The sequence below is a fragment of the Lynx canadensis genome, chromosome A2 (assembly GCF_007474595.2).
Source record: "Lynx canadensis isolate LIC74 chromosome A2, mLynCan4.pri.v2, whole genome shotgun sequence".
NCBI lineage: Eukaryota > Metazoa > Chordata > Mammalia > Carnivora > Felidae > Lynx > Lynx canadensis.
This window is the reverse complement of record NC_044304.2, coordinates 149588207-149605536: the sequence shown is the minus strand read 5'-3', so window position 1 is coordinate 149605536 and position 17330 is coordinate 149588207. Positions and strand designations below refer to the sequence as shown.

The 17330-nt window shown below is 43.9% G+C and overlaps 1 protein-coding gene across 1 annotated transcript in view; it reads right to left on the bottom strand.

The window, feature by feature from the left end:
- The window catches only part of LRGUK (leucine rich repeats and guanylate kinase domain containing), a 107876-nt gene that overhangs the window by 25072 nt on the left and 65474 nt on the right, over nucleotides 1-17330 (bottom strand). Inside the window, exon 16 of the mRNA XM_030308470.1 lies at nucleotides 762-901. Within this exon, the coding sequence (XP_030164330.1) occupies nucleotides 762-901 (140 nt within the window). The remainder of the gene's footprint in view (nucleotides 1-761; nucleotides 902-17330) is intronic.

Below are 17330 nucleotides of genomic sequence, written 5' to 3'. Positions count from 1 at the left end.
AGATCGAGCCCTATGTCGGGCTCTGCGCTACATACAGCCTGCTTGGGATTCTCTGTCTCTCTCTCAAAAGTAAATAAGCAAACACTAAAAAGAGGAAGAGGAAGAACATTTTAGCCTTAAGGAAAAACAAAGTAGGACCTGACAACCAAAAGCCAAGTCCTGTGGAATCGGTGATGACGGCAGTGGCCATGATCTAGGCCTCTTCAGATTCCCAGATTGTCCTATGAAACTATTAGGTGGAAAATGAGCACAACCTAATTTCCATGCAGAGCCAACAATGCACTCCATACTCCCGCACACACTGATTTTTCTGAGTTGTCCAAGAACTGAACTGGGGTAGAATCACATGACGGGCTTGTGTGCTGCAAACTTCTACACCATGGCCTCTGAGCGGGCTCGCTCTGAAGGCTTGGCACGACAACACTCAGAAACTTACCCCAACAAGAAAGCGAATTTTCTCTTGAAATGCGTATTTCACTGCGTTTATTCTGTTGCAGCGCTTTTTCTATTCTTGTAACTAGGAGAGCTGAGTTTTGCCTGGGAAGCTGGGGAAAGGTAGTCACCAAAGCCACACTGGATGCCCTTTGTAGAGCCCACGTCTATTCTCACAAGTGTAGAAAGAGGCCAAAAATTTGTCTTCAGCCGATACCAGAGAAGAACCTCGGCGAAAGTTGGTCTCAAAATGCCAAATCTCCTCCGGGCCCGACCCGTGTAGTGTTCAGTAGGGGCCCAGCCCCCTCCACCCCTCCACCCCTCCTTACCACTGGGTTTTTTTTGGCTGAAAGTTTGGCCCACAGTTTCACAAAGTAGTTTCTGTCTGTAGCATCCAGGAAATCACACAAACTGGTGGCAGTGAGCTTGCTAGAAGCCTCTTCAGATTTCAGCTGGGGTGTCTCCACATCTGGGAGAGAAGGAACCAAGGTTTAAAAATCAAAGGCATGAAGTAAGATAAGGGAACTTTCTGAAGGAAGAGAAATGCCTTATCTCTGGATGGGTCTAAAACACAGCAAAAGTGAATATTGAAAGTCTGTGCATTTCAACCTGAAAAGTGAGACAATTACAGATATGTCTTAGAAAACAAGGTAATAGTTATCACTGAATATAATAAAGTCAGGCCACAGCACCTAGTAGACATGCCTGGGAGTATACTTAGAGCTCATCAATGCAGGCATATAAAGGGCATTGAAGTAAACCTTGGCTCATACAATACCTTCCAGATATGTAACTGAGAAGTCACACTGATAATTACTTTCCATTCAACAAAATTCTTCTAAAGGGCTAGAAGAAAATAAAGCATGCAATACTGAAAAGAAACTTAAAAAAAAAGAATGCAATGGATACTGATGTGGTCACCGCTTAACAGAATTTACTCATAAATAATGCTGAAAGTTTCCTTTAAAACATTAGAATGTCCAGTGACCTAGAATATAAAGCTAAAATTTTATTACCATTCATCTATAGAGAGCCTTAGTGTAAGTGCCTTTGGATATATACAAACATTAAAACTTTCAGGAATATTGCCTTAAAAATGCTAAAATAGGGGTACCTGGGTGGCCCAGTTGGTGAAGCGTCTCGACTCTTGGTTTCGGCTCAGGTCATGATCCCACAGTTCATGAGATTGAGCCTCGTGTTGGGCTCTGTGCTGACAGACACAGAATCTCTGCCCTTCCTCTCTGCCCCTCCCCCACTCATGCTAGCTCGGGCCTGCTCTCTTTCAAAATAGATAAACTTAAAAAAAAAAAAGCATTAATTTTTTTTTAAATCCTAAAATAAATGATTTCCACATGTCCACCGTCTGCTCTGAGCAGACGTGGGAAGTTCTCCTCACCCAGAGACAACAAAACACTAGATGATGTGCAACAAGAGACTTGTTTTGTACACATAGCAAAGCTGAGAAGCCAAGGAAGAAAAATTTCCTCGTGCTGGAGGTAAAGGTCCCAAGTCAGAAGAGTGGGAATCAATGTCAAGAAGTCGGAGTGCTTCGGGGACTGAGGGAGGCCAGTCCGTGTTCTTGGTGCAGAAGACCTGGGCTCTTTGATAAGGGGGGGGGGGAGCTGGAAAGGGGGCATCTAGAAGTTTTGGCCCACAGACCCAGGGACTGTGCTCAGACAGAGAGTCTCGCCTGGACCAGTGTCACCTGGACCGAGGGTGGAAACACCTGGGGGAAATCAGGCCTGTGATCCTGTGTTGTGTTGCATGCTGGTATGGAATCTGAACTCGAACTCCTACCAAATTGTGTGGCTATCGTGTGCCAATAAAATAAGGAAAAAGCTGTTGCAGATGAGTGCAAGTAATCACATAGGGGACGCTCAAGGTCCACACCCCAGCACCTGCCTCGAGTGAGAGACTCAGGAGGTGCAATGAATGAGCAAGTCTATGCCCGAAGGATTCCAGTCTTCTTCGTTAAATCTTCATGATGGAAAAGCCGTTCGATCCATATTTGTTGAGCATGTACCAGACAGTGCTCTGGAGGCTGGGGATATAACAGTAGACAGAAGGTCCTGACCTGTGGGAATTACATTCTAATATTGGACACAAATAACACATCAGATAACGTCAGGTGCTAAGAAGTGCAACGAAGTAATGGGAAGCCAGATAAGGGGACAGAGTGAGAGATGGCATGATGGTCACAGAAGTCCTCTCTAGAGGAGCGACATCTGGACAGCGATCTAAAATCACAGGAAAAGCATTCAAGTAGCTGAGGCAAAACCATCTCACATAGAAAGAGGTGCTTTGTATAAGGACCCAGAAGCGTGCTTAACATAATTGAATAACAGTAAAAAAAAAAAAATCGACATGGCTGAAGCAAGAGGGAGAAAGTGGGGTGGAGAGGTTGGATCCTGTGTTCATTTAAAAGAAAGAGAGCCAGAGCCAGAGAGAGAGAGAGAAAGAGAGAGCGAGTGATCTTGTTCCCTGATGGGACCCTAAGAAAGAGAGCATTGTGGAAAAGACCAGATGAATTTGAGAAAAGTTAAGATAAAAATTAAATAGAAGCTATATTCGTTGAGGTAATTTCCACAAAATTACCATGTGTATGTGTGTGTGTGTGTGTGTGTGCGCGCGCGCGAGAGTGTGTACACACATACACACAACATACACACAGGCACTTGCTCAAAATACAGTATTAATGTCAGGGTTCCTTTTTCTACCTTTCTGAGAGGGAAGCAATCTGTATTATGGTGTGTGAACAAGTTAAGTTCAATCCGATGATACAATGTAGCTACAATTCAACAATATAATGGCTTTATGGTTTCTCAATAATCAAACATTTTGGGTAACGATAATGTGTTTACATTCCTATTAAACTACGTTGTAATGCCACCACTTTAATGACTTGGAACTCCTATAATGAAGAGTTCCATTACAGTTCTTAAAGGAGTTTCTAATGTCTTAAGAGATCCTGCTTCTCAATTTAATATCTATGTGTATATTACCAATGTCATAACACCTTGCAACAACTCTTCTTAACATAATCTTCCTCAAAGTATCTAAATTAAAGACAACCTTGAGGCAACATTAAATCTATATATACAGTCCATAAAAACAACCAAGTTCTTCAGTATAAAGGTTAATTTTAACACCTACAATGAAGCACAACTGAATTCAATGATGCATGACAGATTTTAAAGTTATTTTATGGATTAGTATCATTATTAAACGCAGGAAAATATAAATGAATTACCCGGAACAACCAGAAGTACATCTCAAATTAATTCTAAGTGGCTTAGACCTTGTATTTAGACTTCTATCCCTTTGCAGTCAAGTGAATTAAAATAATGTGCATAAATTTTAAAAGAAGCATAGAATCCAACCTAAATAACAAATGCGATGGGAGCCATGTACCTCAGAATAAAGCATTTTGAGTATATATTTAGTATCATATCATCCCATAGACTAAACAAGGGCTTTTACTGCATAAAAGAGAAAATTAAAAATGTTGATGATCTGACATTACTGGCACAGAGCCATGTCAAGAGTAGTAAAATTAGAATGTGGGGATCAGACAGTGAATATTTTGAGAAACAAAAATCCCTATTTTAATGGCCAATTTTTCTACATTCATAAGATTACTTATAGAGCAAAACAACTAAGTCCTTTTCCTGTTCAAAAATATGAGACTAAACACTTTACATTATAAAGGTTTTAACATTTAAACGAGACCTTGGGGAAAAAATGAATCAACACTAGAATTTGTCTCCTTTTGGAAACAATTAGAAATGCATGTCTTGGAGGGGCGCCTGGGTGGCTCAGTTGGTTTAAGCATCTGACTTCGGCTCAGGTCATGACCTTGTGGTTTGTGGGTTCGAGCCCCGCGTTGGGCTCTGTGCTGACACCTCAGAGCCTGGAGCCTGCTTCAGATTCTGTGTCTCCCTCTCTCTCTGCCCCTCCCCTGCTCATACTCTGTCTCTCCCTCTCTCTCAAAAATAAATAAACATAAAAAAAATTTTAAAAAAAAGAAATGTATGTCTTAATTGTTTTTAATGTTTATTTTTGAGACAGAGACAGAGCATGAACAGGGGAAGGGCAGAGAGAGAGGGAGACACAGAATCTGAAACAGGCTCCAGGCTCTGAGCTGACAGCACAGAGCCTGACGCGGGGCTCGAACTCACGAACCGTGAGATCATGACCTGAGCCGAAGTCGGATGCTTAACCGACTGAGCCACCCAGGTGCCCTGATAGGCTTTAATTTTCAAACAAAAGTTCTCAGCCAGATTTCAGTATCATTCATCTTTTCCCCCCACTCAAATGGGTTTTAAAAAAAATGTTTATTTAGTAACAGTGAGGGTATTTTTTAACAAGAATAATATATCCCTACCATGATTAAATACATACACATACATAACATATAAATCCTTGTAAAATCACTGTAACAGTCTCAATACTTAAATCTGTAACCATAAAAAAGGCCAAAACCAAATTAAAGCAAAATAACCTGTGATACAGTATTTATTTATTTTTAATGAGACAGTTACATAATTTGTAGTGGAAAATTAAAGAAAATCTCAGTTCATTAGGAAGTATTATCACAAAAGTAAATGTTCTGAAAAAAGCGATTTTTCTAGGACAGAATTAAATCTTGAAAGCCCTGTCTCTCTGTGCTTCCAAGAAAGGAATAAAAGCAACCAAAAGAAAGTCATTTCACACGGTACCCATAATAATTTTCCATAGCAAAATGAGGTTTTATAGTAGGAAGCTACCATCCCAGTCTAAGGAAGTAGAGTAATAATGTTCATGTAAAATGAATATACTTATTAAGATATTCTAACAGTCAAGTGCTCTTTTCTTCAGTTTCCAGTCAAAGGAATAATCAGTGACTTAAACAGGGAGCGGCTTCTGTATCAGGACAAAGCAAAGTATGTGAATGTGTATTCTCACTCAGAGAGAACGAGGTACAAAGTAAAATGTTTCCTTACATTGAACTTCACGCTTTCAAACCTCCTCAGTACAGCTGAACTAATGGACTCAGTACTTGCATCCTGTATTTAGAACGTCCTGATTAGAACATAAAACCGGGGCGCCTGGCTGGCTCAGTGGGAAGAGCATGGAACTCTCAATCTCAAGGTTTTGAGCTCCACGTTGGGTGTAGAGCTTACTGAAAGGTAAGTAAATAAACTTAAAATAAAACATAGGACAATAGTACCCTGAATTTCAGGGTTGGTTTTTTTTTTTTTTTTTAGTTTTTTTAATGTTTATTTATTTTTGACAGAGGGAGAGACAGACAGAGCATGAGTGGGGGAGGGGTAGAGAGAGGGAGACACAGAATCCGAAACAGGCTCCAGGCTCCGAGCTGTCAGCACAGAGCCCGACGCGGGGCTTGAACCCACGGACAGCAAGATCATGACCTGAGCTGAAGTCGGGTGCTCAACCGACTGAGCCACCCAGGTGCCCCAGGGTTTTTTGTTTGTTTGTTTTTGTTTTTATTGGATGAGTTTATTGTGGTAAGTTTCAAGAGTGGAAACATGATACATAAGATCTGCATGTGTATAGCGTTTGGGCAAGAGGAAGGAGAAGCAGGAAATAGGAAAGAAACCTTCAGGGAGCTTGAATACACACGAAAGACTTCTCCTTTAAGTATGATGTCTGATGATGAGGCTGGTGATGGGACTTCCACCCAACTCCACGCTCCAGCTCCTGTTAAGTGCGAGGTACTTCCTGAAGGCTCATCCTTGAAGAACAACTCTTTCAAAGATGTTACTTCATTGGTCAATTCCTCTAGGAAAGACTTTTTTTTGGGGGGAGGGGTTTCTTCACTTTACTTTTCTTTGTCCATGGAAACTGAAGGTCTTTGGATGGAGTAGCTTGTAGAAGTCAGTCTTTGTCTCAACCCACTACAAAAGGCAAACAAAACGCCTACAGTCTGGTAGTCCATTTCTGAGTCAAATAACGTGACAGCATTTACTGTCTAACCAAACTGAAACATAGAATATAAATGGCTTTCATTTTGCCAATAAGGAAATAACAATAGTAAAGATAATAGATAACATTTATTAGCAGTGGGTGTTGTATGGAAGCTAGTTTGAGATTTTTTTTTAAAGTTCATATCTGATATGAAAAAAAACATTTATTGAGCATGTACGATGGGCCAGGTGCTATGAAAAGTGTTTCATGTGTGTATCACAAGTAAATTTCATTATAAGCTCAGAACTGGTGTTTCCCTAAACACACTTCTCCAAGCTGCGTGTTAACGCCCATGAATCTCTTGATCTCAGTTACATTTTGCTTCTTCCCAATATTATTCTAATTCTGTTTAAGCTCCTTAATTCGATCAAGGTTGTTTAAAGTTTTTTTTTTAAAGGATTTTCAGAGAAGACCATCCTTTCTGCCAAATATTTCTGCCCACTTTGAACAGTGTTTTTAAATCCAATTCATGACAAAATGCTATTTAAAATGTTCTTCCCGCCTCCATGTTAACACTAACACTCATACACACTCTTACTGTGTGCCAGACGTTGGTTTTCAATATATGAACTTATTCAATCCCCACAATAATCTTGAGGTAGGTAGCGTTACTGTCCCTACGTGAGAACTTTGTAACTTGCCCAAGGTCACAACGCTAGATTGTATTAGTGCTGGAATTTCCAACGATTGACTGCTAGTGTCGATTTATGAATTCCTAAGGTTACAAACTTTAAAAAAAAAAAAAGGCCTCCAGCTTTTGCTTATCTTTCCTGCACTCTCAAAACCAGATTTGGTGGTCTGACATCATTGATCTATCATCAACACAAGGAAATGGTTAGGCTTTTCTCCTCTTTTTTGAATGTCTGGTCAATAAAGAAAAGTGATTTCCAGAATTATGTCTTTCACATTGAACTAAGCTATTAATTAAATTCATTTATGAACACATTGTGCTAGGTAGTATATAAATAGTGCAATTATCTAAAGTGGAATTCGGGGCATCTGTTATGTTAACAAGATGATTTCAGGGTTGTCATGGAGCAAAAGGAAAGGGAGTCAGCTAAGTACTTAGTGCAGAAAACACTATTGATCGAGATTTTTTTGGAGGTTTTTTTTTTTTTTTTAAACTTTACCTAAGAATTTATTTTTTTGCACATGAAGTTTGGATAACATTTTCTCTGGGGTCTACTACTGACAAAGAGCAAAACTGCCAATACACTGGATCCTTGCTATTGTCCCAGAGAGAATTCCGCAGAAATCATGTCAACCCATCCCACTTCACGGGGAAGCATCTGGTCAACAGCCTCCAGGAACAGCAGCGGAGCAGAGCTGCAGAGACCTCAGGGTTTTCAAAGTGCAGGTTGCAGCCTGAATATAGAATCTATTTAGTAGGTTACGTATGACCAGCAGTTTGAAAAGTGAAGACTGAGGAGAACAGAAAATATCAGGGTGTATCACTGTAGTGAGGATGTTTTATACTTCTGTCTCCTACGTGCATCTGTGTGTAGGTCATGATATTGTAAAATCTATTCCCGGTTATGGATTTTGGATCTGAAAGTTTGAAAGCCACTGTTCTAATGAGTACTAACTGTGTGTGATTTCCTGATAGTAAGCCCTGTATTCAATAAGAGAGACTGCTGGGTTCTTCAGAGCCAGCCACAAGAGCCAGTTGTAGTAAATTGATCATATCAAAAAGGGAACCTTAGATTTTATCCAGTGCAACTAACCAACATACGGAGGCTTCCTGTACAATTCCCAGCACAGAGCCTGTAAGTTCTAGAGAAAGCCTGTTTGTTCCTTTGCGCATGACTTCTAACTTCTAGAAAGTTCTTCATTACGCCAGATTGAAATAGAACATAAGGTTGCTCTTTCACACGACAGATTTTCATATGTGTGAATTTAATTCTATATAACCTTTTCCGAATAAACACAGGTTCATAGGCAATTTAGAAAATAGTAAACAGCATAAATGAGAAAATAAAGATGACCACTAATCCAACAACCCAGAGCTAACAACTGGAACCATACTGGCTATACCTCCTTAACCTGCTTTCTCCGTAATCTTGGAACAAATATTGCACTCTTCTCTATATTCTTCTACAACATGATTATGATGGCAAATAGCATCCTCGCATAAGGCTATTCCAGAACTTTTTTCCATAACTTATTTTTACAAATCTCAAATGACTAGACTATTTCCAGATTTTAGTATAGAGACTATTTCCAGATCTCATTATAAAGACATTAACGATGCTTCTACATCAATTTCTTCCCGATGGTAAGTCTTAGATTAGAATTACGAAGTTAAAGATGGTCAAAATTTAAAGGCTCTGAGGGGCGCCGGGGTGGCTCAATTGGTTAAGTGTCCCGACTTTGGCTCAGGTCATGATCTCATAGTTTGCAAGTTTGGGCCCCGCATCAGGCTCTGTGCTGACAGCTCGGAGCCTGCAGCCTGCTTCAGATTCTGTGCCTCCCTCTCTCTACCCATCCCCCATTCACATGCTGTCTGTCTCTCTCTCTCTCAAAAATAAATATTAAAAAAAATTAAAGGCTCTGACAGATATTGTAAAACGGCCCCCCCAAAAGTTGCACCGATTTACTTTCTCCATGATGATATGGAAAGTGTGTTTACCCTGTATTTCACCAAGAACAGGCATTAATTTGCTTTCCATCTTTGCCAGTTTGGTATTCCCCCAAAACTTTGTTTTAACTTCTAGAAGGAGTGGAAGTTATATACTTTTTGACATTTATTTTGGCCATTTTTCTTTCCTCTTTTCTGAACTACCCAGTCATACCCTTTGCCCAATTCTCTTTTGAGGCTTGAAAATAACTGATTTAGTTCCTTACATATTCGCAGACGGTTCTTATGCCCAATGGAACTATTATCTCTGTTGATCTGAATACTAGGTGCCAGACTTCCCTGAAAAAGCAAAAGATTGTATTAGCTAACAGTGACTAATACTTGTGATGCTTTTGTTTTCCCAGAGATCATTTTGCCGAGGAATATAGCAAGTAGAAGTGATACGAGCCCTGTAAATGTAGACGGAACATGACAATTCTTAGACAACTAAAAACCAGAGGTTTCCATTACACTGAGAAAGTCAATACACGCAGTAAAAACCGCTCACCACGGAGGAGTTGATGATCTTTTTGACTCCCTTCCTCGGACTACAAACACAATGCTGCCCAGCTGCACTGAACTGGGACACTTTTATATACTAACAAAACACAAAACTTAAACCATCATGAACCCCGCGAAGGGAGCTCGAGCTTCCTGTAAGTCAAACAAAGGGAAACTTGGCTTCTCATTTCCCTTTAGAACACTAATAAAAATGCAACCCCAGGGGCGCCTGGGTGGCTCAGTCGGTTGAGCGTCCGACTTCGGCTCAGATTATGATCTCACGATTCGTGAGTTGGAGCCCCATGTCGGGCTCTGTGCTGACAGCTCGGAGCCTGGAGCCTGCTTTGGATTCTGTGTCTCCCTCTCTCTTTCTGCTCCTCCCCTGCTCACACTCTGTCTCTCTCTCAAAAATAAATAAAGATTAAAAAAAAATAAGAAAAAAAAATGCAACCCCAAATGCTTAAGGAGCCTCAGAACCAGTTGCCCAAGGAGAAAACCTAGTATTTTTCTCAAGTTCTCACCTAAGTGAGGTATTGGTGGGTGTCTCTGAAATGCCCCACTCACAGCTCATTAAAAAAGGGGTAATTATCCTTTTTTTCTACCTCCCTTTTACCATCTGTCCTCCTCCTGGGTCCAATCCAAATACTTCCTCAATCTGTCCATTCCTGCCACAGTGCCTTATTTCAGGCCCTTACCACCCTGTTAGGACTATTGCAATAGCTTCCCAGCCGTGCTTCCTACCCTCTGTATTGACTACCTTAAATTTATCCTCTATACCAAGTCTAGACACATGCCTCTAAGATAAAAATTTAACTATTCAATGGCTCCCCCTCGTTAGAAGATCAAGTTTCCAAGCTCGTTAGCATAGCGCAAAATGCCCTTTGGATCTACCAATACCTACCGCTCTCCTGACATCCAGGTCCTTATAAGAAACGCTGTGCCGGCTCTTACCACCATGCTTAAGCACACGCTGTTCCCTCTTCTAAGAAACCATCACTCTGTCCCATCAGCCCAATTTTGCAACCTTGATGACTTAGCTGAAAGAGGACCTCCTCTTGGAAGTGTTTTCTGATCCAATTCTCACGTCCCAGGCTGAATCCAGTGTCCTTTCTTGATATCCTTATGACATTCTGGAAAAGTTAATAAATGGGTTTGCCTGTCTATTGGACCCTAAACCTAGCCCAGCATGCTGCGAGGCCTCCTAGTGTCCTGATTACATGGTGTTGTCATTGACCCTCTTAGGTCTCCCTTGACAAAAGAGCTCCTTGAAGTGTCCTTATCATCCCACTATGTCTAGCAACTATCATAGTGTCTGGCACATAGTAGATGCTCAATCAACGTTTTGGATAACTGAACTAAATAAAAGTTATGACATGTTAAAAAAAATTCCTAATTACTGCCATCTTTGACAAACCAGATAAATCAAACTGTAATTATGGGTATAACAGAGGCTTTTCCAAGAGGATTTCTGCATCCTGGATTTTAAAAATACCAATGTCCTCTCCTGAACTTGAAATAATATTTGGCGTGCACACGACAGTGTGGACACGTACCTCGTGTATATGATAAGAACCATTTCTACAGGTATTTAGTCCTCAAATTTTTGTATTTTCTAAATACAGGATGCCAAACACAGTTTAGGATGCTGCTACACACATAGTAAGCGCTCATTAAACATCTTTGCAACTTTTTAGGAGCTAAACCTTGGGTTGGCTGCTTTGGTCGCAATTACCGTCTTCTGGGAATGTAGCCTCCGTATACCTGACAGGGGGCGGGAGTGCCTGACGGTTACATGTATGTCACCCTGTCTCTGGCCAGAGTTGATTAATTTAAGAATATTTAATTTAATTCAAGCCAGGCCCATCTGTCTTTCGCTGAATTTTTTTTAAATTTCAGGATTAAGGAACATGTAAATTAATCCTTTTCTAGTAGTGGGAGCTGCCAGATGTAAAACCAGATGTAAAATTTGAGAGGTATTGGCAGCTATGTTCCCAGCCATGAAACGGAAATGAGAAATGACGAGAGTCCAGTCGGTGACAGAAAATACGGGAGATGACAGGAGTCCGGGTTGTTCGATAACTTGTCCCCACTCGGAGGCTCTGGTGCACCTCCGTTCTCCCCACGGTCTGCTGGTAGGAGATATTCCACTCCCTTCCAGTAGATTCCCGTAAGCTGGCTCAGGCTGGATTCCTGTCCGTTGCTGATGGTATGAGTCGTTAAAGAAAAAGTGATTCCCCTGAATCTTCTCCCCAGGAACCCTTTTAACTGATTCAACCGGGTGGTTTGGCATAATGAAAGGCAGGGGCTAATTTACATGAGGTTCCTGTTCAGGGAGAGAAGGAAGGTATTCATTTTGAAATACATTTCCAGCAAAAGTAAGTTTCAGGTAACACAAGCCAACGCAAATCTGAAGCTCTCATCTATCGCCGTGTCATATGCGTAAAGAACTTGCCCCTCTGCCCTTTCGAAGACGCTCACAAATTAACCGTGGGTTTGGAATCTTTGCGGAAGTGACAAAGACCCAGAAACTGCGAAGGCTCCCTTTCTCGGAGCTCTCCTCCCGGACCCCTCGAATATGCAAGCGGCATGCGAGAATGTTCTCGTCCAGAAGTGAAGTTTCCTAGTGAGTAACACAAAACGTAATGGCCACACGACATTGCTTCGGCCAGAGTCGGCACGCATATTGGAGTTCACAGGAGTGTAGACACAAGGGCTCCCCGCTGACCCTAACCTTCAGGACCAGCTCTCCGGCTGGCCCAGGGACACGACTGGCCGGTGGATCCCACTCTCGGGGCTGCCCTTCCGGACTACAACGGCAAGCCACAGGAAAGGCACACAAACGCACAGACTAAGAACCCAGCGGCTGGGACGGTGCTGGAGCCCACCCCACGCTTACTGAGTGGCTCCGGGGATGGCTTAAACCTTGCTGCTCTGACTGCCCCGAGCTCGCAGCCTCCCCTTGCGGCTGCCCGGCTCCTCGGCAGACACCCGATTCTGGGCTGCGGCAGAGCTTCTGTCCTTGGGTGCTCCCCCGGGTTTCTCGGGGTGTTTCTCCTTGGCTTGCCGCCTGGAGGCACCATCCCTTCGGACAGAACTCTCTCTGGTCTGACTGGGCCTTCGATGGGCTCGGGTCTCTCTGACGGGCTGCGGGGTGGCGGCCTGCCCTGGGGAGTCCAAAGGCGATTCTCTCTTCTGAAACCTTCCCCTCGTATGAAGCTCTTCTCTTCTCCCTGAATGCTCCCTGGGAGCAGAATCATCTGGTCTTGACCCTACAGAGGACATTGCACTCCGGAGAGGACCCCTGTGCAGTTGCCTGCCGCCGAGGGTGGCTTTATTTCCTTGAGATGATCCTTCAGAATTCCTTTTCAACGATGGCCCTTTTTTGGACCCCGCTACCTCCTGAACCGGGTCATCTGGGGGTAGGCTGGCACGGGCCTTTTCCCTGGAATGATGCACCTTTCCCTGTTTCTCTTCTTGGAACTGGGGATGCGTAGGCAATGGTTCAGCGTGGGGTGGCTCAGGAATTTCTGGCGCGTTGACTTTTCTTCTCTGGGTCCCCTGAGGACTCTGAGGAGGGCTAGGGTTCGGGCGACGGGGTACCTTTGGGGGAGTCGGCTTACTCTGGGATTCTGGCTGCAAGGCTGTCTGATGGCTTCTAGGAGGTACCTTTTCCGGATGCCCTGGTCCTTTAATTGTCTCTCTTTGGATAGGGAGGTTTTTTTCCCTAGCTCCTGTCCGCTGCACCGGCTCTTGGTTTGGGGGTAAGGCCCGCACATCTGAAATCTTCTTGCTGGAGGAGCGGCCTGCTTTGGGGGCCTGCCTTTCCTTTGCAGGCCTCAAATCACGGTGAGCCCCCGTGTCGTGCGGCAGCTGCTGTTCGGAGAAGGGGGTGGGGATGTGCGGGAGCCTAACCGCCCGAGTCCCCTCTTCCTCGGGGGGATCGGGGACGGGCTGCGGTGCATGCTCCTGGACGGGGGGACTGATAAGAGGGAGTTTCACCTCCCTGACCTTTTCTTCCTGGACTTGCTGAGGACTGTGGTCCTGATGGGGACTCAGACTTTGTGGTGGTTTGGAATGAGGAGGGCTGATGGGAGGAAGTTTACTGGGGTCTCCTTCCTGAGCTAGTGGAGGCCTCGACGAGGGAGTCACGGTTTGGTGTGAGGCTGTTCCGAAAGCTTCCTCCCTGCTGGGTGAGAGGAGTCTGGGTGTGGGCCTCCGACTCTGGAGCGGGGCGAGGACCCGAGGCTGGGGCAGCCTGGTGGGAGCCAGCCGGCTTCTGGGGAGCAAAGTCATTGGGTTGTCCCTGCCCTGGGTCTGTTCGATATCTGTTGAGTCCTGAGGATGTGGCACTTCTGGGTAAGGAGTGCTGACCCGAACAAATTCTGCCTTTGGGGATCCCTCCACTGGAGGTGGCCGAGAATCTTCCAGAGGTGGTCCCGGTATTTTGGCCCCGTTAGGGTGGGAAGGGTCTCTCGGAGGCTCATGATGGGCACCGTCGGGTGGCAGATTGGCTGACTCCGTTTCCTCACCCTGGGTTCTCTGGGGGCTGAGGGATGTTGGGCCAGACTCCTGTAGAGCCTCAGATGGCGGAGGGAGAGCGAGGGTGCCCTCGGCCTCCCCTGACTCCTCATCCTGGTCTGGCGGAGCTCTGTGCGCTGCAGACGGCTCAGGGTGCCGACCCTGGTCAGGGCGCCCTTGGGAAGGAGTGATGGAAGCCTGCCCTATGTTACGTGCTTTCACCTCAGATGTCCGAGACTCGTTTTCAGGGAGATTTGTAGTTACGATTTGTGAAGAAGGATCCGATTGTTGAACACCCCCTCCCCTCTGGTCTGGGGATAAGTCTCGGGCCTGCGGGGGAGGCTCGGCACTGACACGGCTGCTGGGAGAGAGCGCTTGGTGGGCGGCTCCCTCCTGGGTCGGCGCTTGGTCCTGGGAGGGAGCTGCGCTCTGATTTTCGGGGGCCTGTGCACGAATCTGCATTCCAGGGTGAGGCTCGGTTAACTGGCCATCCGCCTGCAGCTTTGCCAAGCGCCTTGGGGATGGGACCAGGTGGGCGGGCACCCCAGAGGGGGTCTTCTTGCTAGAGGGAGCTCCTGCTTTAATATAAAAAGAAGTTAGCTAAAGGCATCTGAACACATACTAAGTAACCATGCAGCTTTAGAAAGAACAAAGAGTATCTTTTCCTTCTCGGATGCGCATAGGCCCTTGGAAAGAATAAAATGACACATCCAGGAGCACTGTCACCGGTGCCTTCCCCTTGGGGATACTAGGCGCCTAGACTCCTCTTACTTAGAACTTGGAACCACCGTAGTCAACCGAAATCATGAGCTTCAATAAATAAACATAAAGAGGCTCATCCACAGAACCAAACCTTACATCCAGGGCTGAGAGCGGCAAGAACAATCTTTAAGTGAATGGGATTTAAAATTTTCACCACCTTACGTGCCACTGCTGCTTCTGGGGGTAGAAACTAAAGGATGGACATCTGAGCCGGGTGAAGTCCCGCTTGTGTCCTTGTTTAATGGCAGTCCCCTTCAGGAAACTGAGCTCCAGGAAGAATGATGTCAGTTTACCAATACCTAGGAGGCACGGGAAGCTGGACGGGCACTTACTTATGACGGAAGCCCTGCCATATTCTGGTGGCCCCTGTAACATCCTAGCCCGGTCCCAAGGACATGGCTCCGAAAGGCCACTGGTCAGAGGTGGCACACCAGTGTGGAACAGCTTTGAAGAAACTAGTCCCCGCTCACTCTGGGGGGAGACCTGATACTCAGAAGCTGCAAACCAAGTCAGACCTCCAAGGCCACCCAGGTGGTCCATCCCCAGAAGCGAACCAGGCTCCTGGCCACTGTTCCCCTCTCCTCCAAGAAGCAGGATGACAGCTTGGAATACTCTGGGCCCTCACTGAACCTCCTAGTCTGGGCATGTACCCTGTGCCTCCAGTCGAACCACATCGTCTCTGGAGAGGGGCTGGGGAAGAGTGGGGACAAGGAAAAGCTTGCTTCTTGGTGGGGTTTCTGTGGGGCTGCCCTGCTCATCATTCCCGTCTCCCTAGTTTATGACAGTTATAAGTTAAACACAAATTGAGTCAAGAAACAAGGACAGAAAAATAGAAGAACAGTGGAAATATCTAGAGTTGGCAAAGTCACAGAGACGGAAACAGATTAGAGGTTACCAGGGGCTGGAGACAAGTCATTGCTTAATGGGAATAGACTTTCTGTTCGGGAGGAATGAAAACTTTTGGAAACAGGTAGCCGTGATGGTGGTTATGAAACATTGTGAATGTAGTCGAGGCCATTAAGTCATACACTTAAAATGGCTAAAATGGCTAATTTTATGTGTTTTGGGTTTTTTTTTTTTTACCACAAAAAAGTAATTTAAAAAAACAGAAAGATTTAAGAACAGCAAAATCCAATGCTAAAGGCTCTTTCCATTTGTAAGCCCTCCCGGTTTCCCAGGATCAGACATACAAGGATTTTTCCCCCATTTTTACAATTTAACAACTCACATCATTTGGCAAATGATACCCTGCTCTTTATTAGAGATAAAGGCACCACTTACAGACTAGTAAATTGCTCAATTTCCCCGTTTGACTCATCATCACCATCGTCATTTTCCTCCATCATTAGTCGGAATTCTGAATAATGATTTGCAAATATAATTTTATTTTATGATCTCTATAGCAAGAACTCAGGGTGGCTTTTTAAAAGCTTTTGGAAGCACCAAATAAATATTCCAGAAATAGGTTGTATAAAGACAAACGGAGGGGAAAGACATCCCTGATACTGAAATGTGAATAGAGTGAGTTTTTCTTTTTATAAAAACTGTATTGTTTGCTCAGGATTTTTTTAGTCTTCATGCTTTAGAAATGAATATTATCTGAATTACTATGGGGAAAAAATAAGATAATCTGTACCATGGTTGATAAACATTTTTAATTAATGGTATATCTCAATATCTTGAGGTTTTATAATCACTCTGTAGCTCAAGTTACTATTTTGTACGTGCATCTAATGGAGAAGCAATGTATTATTCCAAATATCTAAAAATATTTTTCAACTGGTATGATACAGGATTCCTGCTTCCTTGAAAAAAATCCCATTGGCCACCAAATTTCTATTTGTACTGGAGTCTAACATAAAGACAGTCTAAGCTAACTGGGAAAAACCTCAGCAAATTCTAAAATATTCCGTAATATTTTACGTAGCTGGCTTTGTTTTTTAGAAATGGGAATTTGGGGCACCTGGGTGGCTCAGTCAGATGAGCGTCTGGCTACTAATTTTGGCTCAGGTCACAATCTCACACTCATGAGAACCAACCCCCTGTCGGGCTTTGCACTGACAGCATCTCCGCCCCTCTCTCTGCTTGCTTGCTCTCTCTCTCTCTCAAAATAAATAAATCTAAAAAAAAGAAATGGGAGTTCGAAGTGATTTCTCTAATCAAATTAATGATCACTGGCAAAATTTTGAATACAAAACTAAGCCTTCCCATTTCTGGTGCAATTTTCTAATCGCTTGGACTGTCTTTCAAAGAATTCTTTTTATTTTCTTACCTTTGACAGCTCAATTATATATTGAAAAATATTCCACTCTACTAAAATGATCTTTTCTTGTAGGGGTCCCATTTACATCCACGTAAGTAATGTATGTCTTTACGTAAACCTACCTAAACTACAGAACTTAAAATCAGAGTGACCCAGCTCAGAGCGGAAGCAAGACAGAGGGGTGATCCAGGCCTGTGGCGGTGACCCTGCTGGGGCTCTGGTCCTTCTCAGGGAGTCCTGACGTCATTTCCAGGAGGTTATGGTTGGGCC